Source organism: Gigantopelta aegis, chromosome 3 (genome assembly GCF_016097555.1).
Source record: "Gigantopelta aegis isolate Gae_Host chromosome 3, Gae_host_genome, whole genome shotgun sequence".
NCBI classification, from domain to species: domain Eukaryota; kingdom Metazoa; phylum Mollusca; class Gastropoda; order Neomphalida; family Peltospiridae; genus Gigantopelta; species Gigantopelta aegis.
This window is the reverse complement of record NC_054701.1, coordinates 27,141,362-27,154,552: the sequence shown is the minus strand read 5'-3', so window position 1 is coordinate 27,154,552 and position 13,191 is coordinate 27,141,362. Positions and strand designations below refer to the sequence as shown.

The following is a 13,191-nucleotide window of genomic DNA, read 5'->3' as shown; positions in this document are numbered from 1 at the left end:
AACAATTAACAAAAATCAATGTATCTATGTGTATGTGTGCGTGTGTGTGTGGGGACTAAATATTTAAATACAACATAACACTAAACTAGTACATAGTCAGTGCTGATATATAGATACCAGGTGCATTATACACAATTTTGAAATGGGATGGAGTACGTAGTCCTTATATGTATAAATCACTAAAACTGGCTATGAAATGCTGTGAACAACTTCTTTACATGGATGAAAAAAAAAATCTGCAAAATGTTTTTTAAATGTGTATACTCTAAGACACATATATATGCTTTATTTAGATATCTTTGGGGGGATGGGATGTGGGTATAGCGTTCACAGCAACATCTTTCCAATGCTCTATTTTGAGTCTGATATCACAGAGAATAGATAAGTATATTACAGCACTAACCATGCAATATATAATATAAATAAAACATATTTAATATTGAACTTGCTAACAAAGAACAACATTACATGAAAAATAAAGATCAGTGCCAAGAATACATGTATGCAGACCTAATGTAACAAAAAGGCAACAACATAATGAAGTACAACAAGAAATATTACTGTAGCATTATCAAAGTTGACATACACTTGTTTTTGGTTATTTCATTTACGTTATATGTACTGTTAAAGTAAAACTATTCTTCTAAGCTGTTTATCAACAAACACTGCATTGCGGATTTACAGTATTTTCTTTATGAATGGCATTCCTTTTCAAAAAGTGAAAAAACAATTATGATTTGTGAAGAGAATCAATAATTAAATTAATAAGTTAGCGCAATTAGTAACACTCAGGGCTCACCTTGCCCATTTCGAAATTAAATTATTTCTTTAAAGTGGATACAACATTTGGCATTTGGTTAATAAAATTGTTTTTAAGTTAGCCACTTCTTTAATTATTTTTAACAAAATAACCTCCATGTCTGAAAACTGACAAAAACTAAATGTTTTCCATTGTGAGAATTGAATAGCCTATGATTGCAAATATATTGCTTTTCAATATCAATCAAAACAAGTATGTCAAAATACAATGATAAACAACTATAATAATGCGACTTGACATAATACAACAAAAAACTTGTAACTTGTTTTCACCTTGTAGTATAAAAGAGAAATTGTCAAATAGTCCCTAGCACAATACTATGGGATCATCAAGAATGCCAGACTGATGGATGCCATACCTAATACTGGGTGGCACTTGATTACTAACAATAATCAACAATGTTCTCCGTCGCTTTAATCAGAAAACATCTGAAGAAGCTACAATGGAATTACGTAGTCAAAACACTCTTCTAAGAGACTTGCATTATAACACTTTTTGTTACCATCTACAGAAAACTACGCTAATTTGGCAAACAATGTTATGTTATTGTCTAGTTTAGTCATTTCTAATTTTCCAGCAAATTGTTTTTATTTAAAATGCTCATAATTTATATTATAAAGTTGTTATCTGGCAATTCTGATGCACCATTAAAGTAACTGCTTCACCTCAAGAGAAGATTAACTATGACAAGGAATTCCACATGGCCAGTTTGTTAGTTCCATGGATGACAAGTTCTGTAATAAAAAGTCTAAAGAGGAGAACTTCGTATGTACTTACCCGCCTAGCTTTACTTTGGTATTTTACTGCTTTCTTTGTGTCCATTTTTGCAGTTTCGATATAATCTACAGCTTGTTCCACATTGAATTCAATCCGATCAATCATTTCACCCTGAAACAAACATATATATTACAAAATATATAATCAGACACAATTAGTATTCCTATAATATATGGAATAAATGTACTGCAAATTATATATATATATATATATATATATATATATACAGTCAAACCTGCCTTCGCGGCCACCTCCATATGGCGGCCACCTGTCCATGGCGGCCACCCTGAGGTCCCCCCAATGAATTTTACTATATATTTTACCTCTATATGGCAACCACCTGCTCAACGCGGCCAGCGGCCACACTTTTGTCATAAAAAAGCGAAAATGAACCTGCTATCGCGGCCACAATTGTTTTTTAGTGCAAGTTAGAAAGAAATGTCGGCAATCGTAAAAAAGAACGTAAGATGTTTTTGTTGATATAACCAATTGGCTTGATAAACAGCGGTCCTTTAAAGGTCGTCGGTCGCTTAGCTGTGTTCGTTAATTAACAAGTGTTTTTAATCTGGATTAACGGTGCGATGTACTAGTCATCGGCGGGGGTCATTAAACGCAGTTGATAAGAGGGTATCTAGCCTAAAACAACTTGAGTTAAACGTGTCAACTCTAGAAGGAATTAAATACTGCTGCAGTTTATTTCTGATATTTATTTTCAAAATGCCACCTAAATAGTTCTATTGCAACATACGTGTAATTGTTTTTTAAAATTCGGACTTATATATGACCTGCATAGGGCGGCCACCTCTCTATGGCGGCCACTTTTGTCATGTCCCACGAATGGCCGCCATAGACAGGTTCGACTGTATATATATATATATATATATATATATATATATATATATAATTTATATGCTTAAGCATAAAATATATCCTAAAAACCATTAAATAAGATTTATTATTTTAATATCATTGTATTTAGCAAATTTTTCATCTGTTTTTGTATATAGATCTATAATTCAACAAGAATAGACAAAGAATTTTTATTAAGTCCAAGAAAAATTAATGAAGAGTTATTTCCCATTGTATGCCTTGGCAAAAGCAAAACAAATGGGGGGGGGGGGGGGGGGGGGGGAATCCCACAAAGAACTTTTCATGCAATATTCTTATTTACCTTTTTAAAGCATAATAAGAATTTTTTTTTATTTTTTAGGAAAAATAAAATATAGTCAAAAAAAAGAGGAAGAAATTATAGCTGATTAAAACAAAATCAAGACAATTTTTATCAGAAAGTCAAATTATAGCAAACAATGATTCTTTAGTAAAGGGATAATCTATGCAAAAATAAGTTATTAAAAAGAGTAAACTGTAAGAGGAATTACCTGTTGTTCAACAAGCATTGCCATGTCCATGAACATATCATGTAATTCTCGTATACTAGTTTCCAATTTAATAATGTCATTATGACGAGCTTCAATGTCTGCTAACGTCTGTTTTGCTTGTTGCGTTTCCATGATAATCTGTAATAAAGTAAACAGTTCTTGTAATATGACATTATTTGACATGTGATAACCACCACCACTTACTATACTAATTAATATAATTAGTATCAACTTAAACAACCAAGTTACAAAATTTAAATATCCAACAAAAACTATATTAGTATAATAAATCACTGAAAGCCACCGTCTTAATAGAATCTATCACCGTTGTGAGGTATATATAAGGTAATTCCAACCTGAGGGACAAAATGTTTTTGTGAGGGCCAAGGTTTATCGAGGCCCTTACAAAAAACATTTTGTTCTCGGGGTTGGAATTGCTTATCTACACCTCACAATGGTGACTGATTCTTTTTCTTGCCCATTTAATTACAGTAACAAAACATTAATTTTGTAAGCTATGGTTTGTTTATTCTTGAATGATTCATAAATATTTCACCTACAAACTTTGAAAACGTTACGCTCAGGTACACAGGTCTTGTTGGCTTGTAAGCAAATGACCCATCCACAGCAACACATTACCTAGAGACCTTGCCAATTTGCATACCATTATTAATGGGGTTAATACACTAAAATTATCACATAGGTTTATGGCATGGGTATCATGGGTAAGTTATAGGATTAAAAAAAGAAGAAAATAAAAAGAAGAAAAAAAAAAGATATGTCCATTTATCATGCAATCACTATTGGCAAGATATAATAACTATTTAGATACATTTCTGCCAGTAACCAAATATACAGATGATTTGATTCATTTATTTCACACTATATTTTCTAAGACATACTCTTTATATATCTTGAGTTCCAATATAGTATGTACAAATAAGGTTTTGTGCCACAATAAAGATACAAACATATACTTAAGAATTAACTGCAATTATATTTTGGTTTATGCAAGTATTCATTAAAAAAATGTGCTCCATGTAAAACTCTTGGAAAAAATAGACTTTGAAGAAAAAGTTGATGAAATGATGGACATGGAGAATAATAAACAAGTTCCCGCATGAGACTGTTTATATTACAGCAAATGTGGTTTCAATCATACATCACTTGCTTTTGCACGAGTTGTAATATAAACTGTCTCACATGGGAACGAGTATAGTATTATATTTATTACATTGCACATCAATGAACAAATATCTCATAGAATGACTTCCAAAATCATTAAACAAGACATAAAAATGCAGAGATTTAAGACCAGGAAAATGGCGTCGCTTACCAAATGACGTCATGTTGTGGTAATTTCATTTAGCTTTTTATCAATTAAACTCTGCATTTCTACGTCACATATCTACCATAGTATCAATGAAGTTAACTTAAACAATATTATAAACATAGTCAAGGCTAAACAAAATTATTAAAATATATATTTTGTTAACTTATGCTGCTAACATTAATTATAAGAATTGACAGCAAGTACTTTTCCGATACACTTTTTACATAAACATCTATCAGATTTGTACTGTGTGACAGTTGATCACCTGATCAAGAGGTCATGACCTCTCAAAAGGCATATTCCACAATGTGAAGAGATGATAAATACCACATGGGTATGTCTTTCACCATGGTGTAATAAAAATTGGTATTAAAAAGTTCCACTGATGAACATCATAGTTGAGTTCAAGGTATAAAGCTGCAATTATTTCAAACTAGCAAGTAACTTACGCCTTGTGTAAATATAGCTGGGTTCCCAGATTCTAACATATCTTCTAACTCTTCATTTGTTGTTGTTCTACCAGCTAAAAGAAGAATTAGTAACCAGACGTCATTAGTAAGAACAAATTCTATTATCAGACGGTTCATGAAATTGAAAACTAAATAGTAATTAACAATTCAGTCTTGTATATAGTTACCGTAACTGTATTTGTTGTTAATGAATTTTTGCTTAACTCCTTTTATTGTTGTTGAGTTTTGGTACACCCTCTCCCACTTACAGTGATTAGTAGAACTTTGGCTAATAAACAGGGGCCTAATTCACAAAGGTCTCTTAGGCTCTGCTAGACAACAAGGCATCCTCCTTGCAAGTCTTTTTGCATTGCACTGCAAGATCACAAAGTTGCGAGAGTTTAGTGAATTAGGCCCCAGGTATTTAAATTATGATATTTATATTTGATAAGCTAAACAGCTTGATGCTACTAATACTACCGCCATAGTGGTTCACAGAGCTTGATTACAAAATTACTGGCCCTTTATTAATATAAGTTAAGAAATATTTGACAAAATGTTAAAACTTGCATGCACAGTCAATAATGTTGGATATGTGCCAGACGTTGGGAAGTGATTTCAGGACCACGTCTACTGAGTTAACTATTTATTGATGCTGCTTGTTTATTAATTTAAACTTTAAGATATTATCTGGATATCTTGCTAGACGTTCATGCCCCTGAGAATTAAACATTTATGGGTTACACATATTTTCAGGTAACCAATATAACTCATATCCTACATTAATGAGTAACTGAAAAAATATATTATGCAAAATAATGCTTCAGCATGCAATGCATGAATGGAATGATCATTTGTGCAGTTTTCTAAGGCCTAACATCAGCTGTCAAGAATTTAAATAAAAATATTTAAGAAGAATATACATATTGGCAAATAACCATAAGACACATTCAACAAGAATTTGTGCTAAATCAAGAGAACATACACAATATGTACACATCATAGAAGAACACTTTTTGCTATGTTCTTGAAGAATGCAACAATAATTAATGCAAACTCAAAATATTTTACAAGTTTCACATTGTATTTACAATTGTCTTTTTAAAAAAAGAAGAAATTTATTAATATATTAATATATATTAACAGATATATGTATATCAGTACATTGAATGATTTGTTATTGTCAAATGAGACTGTTTTATTAGTAATGACATGGTTGAACAGATGAACAGGCCAAGGTGGTTAAGCCATCGGACATAAGGCTGGTAGGTATTGGGTTCCCAGCCCAGTACTGGCTCCCATCCAGAATGAGTTTTAATGACTCAATGGATAGGTGTAAGACCACTACATCCTTATCTCTCTCTCTCACTAACCACCAACTCACTGTCCAGCTGAGGTGTGTGCCCAGGACAGTGTGCTTGAACCTTAATTGGATATAAGCACAAAAATAAGTTGAAATGAAATGGTCAAATTATGCAAAACTATTCTTTTACACAGTGACAAAAAATTGACATTCCCCACAACCCAGTCCACCACACTAACTAAAAGGAATTTGCAAAGCTTTAAAATCTCGACCGATATTAATTTCTCAACAGATGTTGGTAATTTAAAAAAAAAAAAAAAAAAATGTTTTCATATCTCATCTTCCAACTTCCTCAGTTGTATTCCAAATTCAATACTCATTTTGTTCCTGAATTTAAGCCCAGGATGAACATGCATAAGACATTAATAGTTCCATGGTTGTTTTTCGGGGGGGGGGGGGGGGGGGGGGGGGGGGGGGGGGGGGGGGGGGGAGAGATGAGAGAGAGAGAGAAATGTTTGTTATGTCACTTACCATACATATACAATTGTAATCTGTATAAAGGATTTCTTTTATCAGTTAAAAACCCATCCATATTTCTCCTTAATTTTAACTTTTCATATTTTAATTTTGCAATTTCATTAAGCTACTTGAATAGGGGCCAAATAAGTTAACCATTAAAACATGTATTTGACATAGGTTTGAAACATATATTATGTCAGTTTTACTATGAACATAAAAATACATTTTATGCTTATTTTAATTTTCATATACTGGAATGTAAATACAGCTGCAAAGGAAAAACAAATTAGCACAGAATTCAGCAAGAGAAAGCAAGAAAGTGCTGATGAAAATAGAAAATGACATGCAAAATATGCATTAGCAAATAAAGAGATCACCCATTTTTTTCATATATTTTTATGAGCTAACAAAATTTAAATACACTTTACAAAATCAATACCCACATGCTTAGTAAAAAATATATACATATATATTCTGTCATTTTGCATGTATCTGAATCTATGTAAACAGCCCTAGTACAAGGCGTGCTTCTTTATGAATGAATAAAATGAATGATCCCAAAGTCAAAAAGTCAAAAATGTTTGTTTTTTAAGAAACAAAATTACAAAAAAACAGATGTGCAAATATATACAAATTTTAATAAACTTTCAATTATTATCTTAAAACATTTCAATTTTGGTTTCAAATTAAAAATTTGTTTAGAATTTTGTATGCTCGTTGTGAAGACACTGATCTATCAAAATAAGGGGTTTTTGCTTTGTGTTCTTGTTGATGTTGTTGTTTTTTCCCCCCGATCTAATAACAAGAAAAAGCAGTTATTTGGTACATGTGACGAGTTGAAGCACTTGATGCCAATTTTCGAGCCACTTGTAATTGTAGAGTTAGGGGTCCAGAGGCTTACCAGAATGTTGATCACTTACAAACAAGCAACTACAACTTCCATTGCAACAGATACATTTAATCTGCAAATCATACAAGTTATAAGCATGATCATGCACTTCAACGACAATAAATTACTCCATAAAGGTTACGAGCAGCAGAAGGGGAGCGAGTAAGAAAGAACTGGACATCTTAGTTAGAGTGAACTGTGGTGCAAGTTGCACGTTGCAAAACCAAAATGACACCGTATATCATAATGCAATGGTTCAAACAAAACACTTGTACACAATACTGAACGACTGTAAATTTAGGCCACTCAGTGGTCTGAAATCTGTAGTCAAAATTCTTTATTACACAATACAAAACAATACAATTTAGGCCATAGAAATTGATTAACAAACAATACCAAACAACTTTAATAAAATAATTTATAATAAAATGTCATTCATTCATTTTTAATGTGTGCAACATTTTATGTTAATGATTTTTCACTGCTATTAACTATTCTAATTGTTATCAAAACAAACAAATCTTTCATTTTAAATTATATGTCCCATGCCATCTCTGCAAGTTCGTATCACATGGGATGCATAATTTCACATAAACAATGTTCTCATATCAATTTGTCTGAATCCTAGGCTATCAAATTAATAGAGCTTTAAAACTTTTCAACATATGGTCGGAACTCTTTATTTAAACATTATTTTAATCATATTTTTATTCTTCTGCCATCCACACCATTACATTTTAAAATGTTCTATACATATCCTATAAATCTGATTAAAATAAACAAATGTAATTTCATTGACAAGCTTAGCATAAACGATGCTGGTTAAGGAGTTACTAAATAAGCTCAATTATTTCATGGGCCAGAGCCGTTGAAAAAGGCAAATTGCTCTCATTAAATGTAAATGTCAGACGGATTCTGGAATGAATGTTGCAAGTTTAGAGCCATCATCAGGCTATAGAAATGCACATTTGTCTGTCACTAGGATCTGAATCTATCGTCTGTCTCTACTGCTTAGTCTATAAACAAAAAAGTTTGTTTTATGTAACGATTCCATTAGAGCACATTAATTTATTATAACAGTTGGTAATTTTGACATTTAGCCATTTAGAGAGGAAACCTGCTACATTTTTAAATTAGTAGCAAGGGATCTTACATATGCACCATCTGACAGAGAGAATAGCACATACCAAGACCTTTGATATACCAGTCGTGGCTGGGGTGACAAATAGCCTAATTGGGCCCACTGATGGGGATTGATCACAGACCAACCATGCATCAAGCGAGCTATGTCCTGCCCTGCCACCAACAGACAAGAGTTTCCCCAAAACATGCATAGATGTACAGATGAGGGGGCACTGATTCCCGTATGCCAGTGGCTTTACTGATGGCAGGTTTACTTTGTGACTGGATAAACATTAAATTGCTGTTGGCTTAAAGAATAACTTTTCTTTTTTAATTTTGTGTATGTTTTGCAAAAGTTACTGGTTTAAAATTGCTCAAGGCAGGTTAAAAATTAATGTAGCTGAACCATTTGGCCTATGAGAAAAACCCTTTCAAAATTGCCCTGTAACATTAAAATCAACACATTTTTTTTTCTTTTCAGGGGAATTAATGACCACAGTGATGCTTATAACTTATTAATAAGCTATAAAAAATCAAATAATTATGGTAATTAGGAAGTACTGTATATTACAAATATAGTATTTTCATATTGTTTTCGAACATTACAGATCACAAATTTTAATTCCTCTAATCAAAATGTGTTTAATTTAATGATACCACTAGAGCACATTAATTTATTAATCATCGGCTATTGGGTGTAAAATATTCAGCAATTTTGACATATAGTCTTACAGAGAAAACTTGCTAAATTTTCTCTTAGCAGCCAGGAATCTTTTATATGCACCATCCCACAGATAGCATAGCACATACCACAGCGTTTGATATACCAGTCATGGTGCACTGGCTGGAATGAGAAATAGCTCAATGGGGATTGATTCTAGACTGACTGCTTATTAGGTGAGTGCTTTACCACTGGGATACGTCCCGCCCCTTTCCTCCAATCATTACACAAAGAGAAATTTGTTTGTCCTATTTTCTCACTAAAACACTGTAACCTGTTATTTTAAGATATGATGTAAGCCTGTTATCATGTTATCACTGTTACTTCGGTCATAAAACTAATAATAGTTATTAACACCATTATCTTCTATTTATTCTAGGATTTAGAAGCTCATACATTGCTTATTAATTTTGACCATTAGTGCACTGCTAAATATTTAATAATTTTCAACTTTCCTTCACTAACAAAGTGTTACATGCTTAAATAATCAGCTTACTACTGTCTAACAATTTATAAAAACAGGGCTTATAGAATTTTCAAAAAATCCACTTATCATGGGATCAGCAATTTTTTTTAATTCATTTGACCCTAGTAATAAATCCACTATGCCATCTTCTGTACATGTACATTTGTACTAACAACACCAGAAAAAATCTATCAAAATAACTACAATAAACAACTTACTTTCTACAAGATTCCTAATAAATGCATTCCTTAAATCTCTTAGATGCCAGGCATTACTCAATTTTTATACAGATAGATTAAATGTACTGATAAAGTACAACTTATTTTTATGTGTCTTGCCTAGACATTATATTGTTCAAATCATTTGTATACGAAAAAGGTTAACTTTATCAACAAATGGATTGATTTGGTGTCTTTCAACCTGCAAGTTTAAAAGAATATTGGTGACTCTTTGCATCACACTTCCAATGTAGTATTTAGATCAGCGAATCACTGGATACCAGTTCATAAAATAGCAGGAATTGTTGAAAAGGTATTTTTAAAATGTTTTATAGTTCGATTAGAAGGAATGACAAGCACTGTAGATTCATTTTGAAGATGGTTTATAGTGATGACAGTTCGATTTAGTATATAAAAACAGTCATATTTCAGCTGGTTTTGGTGTTGTTTTTTGTGTGTCTGTGGGCTTTGTGGTTGTTGTTTTTTTGTTGTCGTTTGGTTTTTGGGTTTTTTTTTTTTATATTTTTATGGGGGCTTTGTTTCCCCCATTAGCTGGCAGGCACTTTAAGACTAAGTATTTACCAAACTGACAGTAAGAAACATTAACCACAAGTGTTTGGCTACCATATTCTAGAAGCCCTGAAATCAGCCATACACAAAAAATACCATTCATATAGATCTAACTTGCCAGAAAGAGATTATATTTTTATAACCAAAATATTGAACAAACATAAAATACTTAAATACTTAATCAATTTTATATCTTCTAACAGTAATTGGATTTCTTAAGAGTATATTTTTTGGAGGCTTTTGAAGAGTGTTAAAGTACTTTTATTAGACAAATATTATAGGTTTTTCATCAGGAACTTATATATTTTTATACATTAATAATATATATTATCTAATACCAATATTTGTTTTTAATAATTGCTCTGAAATAGCTATCTTTCTCAAACTGTACATCACAGGGTACTAATTACTATCAAAATTAATAACGTATGCTGAAAACATAATTAAAACACAATGACCATTTTTTTTTAGTATTTATGTTTTAAAATCATTGATTTGACGTAGATTCCTTTGCCAAGCTGTACACCACCACCAGAGTAATAAATGCCGTCAGAGTTGATACGAATATCGTAAACACAATGACCGCAGAAACGTCATAGTTGATACGAATATCGTAAACACAATGACCGCAGAAACATCAAGAGTTGATACGAATATCGTAAACACAATGACTGCTGAAACATCAGAGTTGATATGAATATCGTAAACACAATGACTGCAGAAACGAGTGCCACAGTGCAACTTGCGCCACATGTCAGCCCACCACATAGGATGTGTCCAGCTAAAATATCCTGCTTACTTATTTCCAGCTGCCTCTGTATTCTCCCTTTGCAGCGCTCTCTGTAGTCAATTTGACAAGCGTTGTAATCATTCATAACCTCGACAAATTTGCGTGATAACGTCGCATGCTAGGACAAAAAAGAAGAAATTAGGAATCATGAAAAAAATTAACTAAAACAAAAGAAATCTGCAAACGAATCTCTACTGCAAAAATTAAAACTGCTCAATGTAAGAAATCAAAGAAAATGCTTCTATGTATCTACTTGACATTGCTCTATGTAGCTAACATCTTACTAATTTCCATTTGTCGTTGAATACGAGACTTGCAGCGGTCTCGGTAGTCGAGTTGCGCTTTGTTGTAATCATTCATAACGTCTATAAACAGACGTGTTATTGTTGCGTGCTAAAACAAAACACGGCATATCACAGTTAACAGCAGAACAATTTTAAAATTCAAGCACAGGGGTGTAATATCTTAAGTATTTAGAAACAAAAGTGATTTTAAAAAGCTGAAAACTCTACTCTACAAATGTATAAAGGTAATTCGTTCAGCATTTCAGCTTCAATGATCAATCAAATCTACATTGCGTAAACTATTTTATGCACAAAAAAAAAGGATTTATATCTGAAAAAGAAGCAAAAAAATTCATATATCGCTCAAGTAACACACTACTTGTTAGTACCACACTATTTCTCTTTTAGACAAAAATGGGTGGTTAAAGTTTGTTTAATGTAAACAATTTTCACTTGTTAATTTATTTATTGCTGAATGCTAACTATTAGGGCCGCAATTTGCAGTATAAAATGTTTAAAAAAAAAGAGGGAAAAGAACATTAATTCATGATTTCGTCTGTATACATGTAGTTGCATATGTTATGGTGCTGAATAGCTTTGACTATATCAAAATAACAAAGGAACATAACTTCAAGCCTGGTGTTCATCACATGCATAAAATTAATTTTAAGCATGGCAACAACTAATCACCTATGTAAAAGTAATGCATACATTTAAAAATCTCATTTATAATGGGCAAAACTAAAATAAAATTTGATATGATAACATCAGTATTATACAAATGCATGTAACAACAGATTAAAAGAACAACCATCACTATTAAATTAAGTTAAGTCTTGACATTTGGGGTTCACTACTTAATACATCAACTGTTTCTCATGACAAATTTCATGTTCCTCTTTTCATTGCAGGGATAAAAAGACCAAATAAAACTTCATTGACCTGCATGTTTCATGACAAAAAGCCTGGGCTCACCTAAGGCTTACTTATGGCTTCTTTTTAAAGTTGAACATGGATGATGGGATCTCAGAAATGGAACGAATAGGTAACTTTACTTGTGGTTTCATCAAAATTAAAGTTTACAGGGTTGGCAAGCACCAGTGTGAATAGAAAGAAAGAAAGAAATGTTTTATTTAACGACACACTCAACACATTTTATTTACAGTTATATGGCGTCAGACATATGGTTAAGGACCACACACAGATTTTGAGAGGAAACCCGCTGTCGCCACATAGGCTACTCTTTTACGACAGGCAGCAAGGGATCTTTTATTTGTGCTTCCCACTGGCAGGATAGCACAAACCATGGCCTTTGTTGAACCAATTATGGATCACTGGTCGGTGCAAGTGGTTTACACTTACCCATTGAGCCTTGCGGAGCACTCACTCAGGGTTTGGAGTCGGTATCTGGATTAAAAACCCCATGCCTCGACTGGAATCCGAACCCAGTACCTATCAGCCTGTAGACCGATGGCTAACCATGACGCCACCGAGGCCGGTCCAGTGTGAATATACAACACTGGAATAATGCAAGAATGCTAGTGTCCTTCT

The 13,191-nt window shown here is 32.6% G+C and overlaps 1 protein-coding gene across 2 annotated transcripts in view; it reads right to left on the bottom strand.

The window, feature by feature from the left end:
- Positions 1 to 13,191, bottom strand: part of LOC121367797 (syntaxin) — a 99,057-nt gene that overhangs the window by 16,722 nt on the left and 69,144 nt on the right. For both annotated transcript variants that reach the window (XM_041492171.1, XM_041492170.1), the window contains exons 6-9: positions 11,366 to 11,474; positions 4,759 to 4,832; positions 2,977 to 3,114; positions 1,598 to 1,708 (exon numbers count right to left, since the gene is read on the bottom strand). In XM_041492171.1, the coding sequence (XP_041348105.1) occupies positions 1,598 to 1,708; positions 2,977 to 3,114; positions 4,759 to 4,832; positions 11,366 to 11,474 (432 nt within the window). The remainder of the gene's footprint in view (positions 1 to 1,597; positions 1,709 to 2,976; positions 3,115 to 4,758; positions 4,833 to 11,365; positions 11,475 to 13,191) is intronic.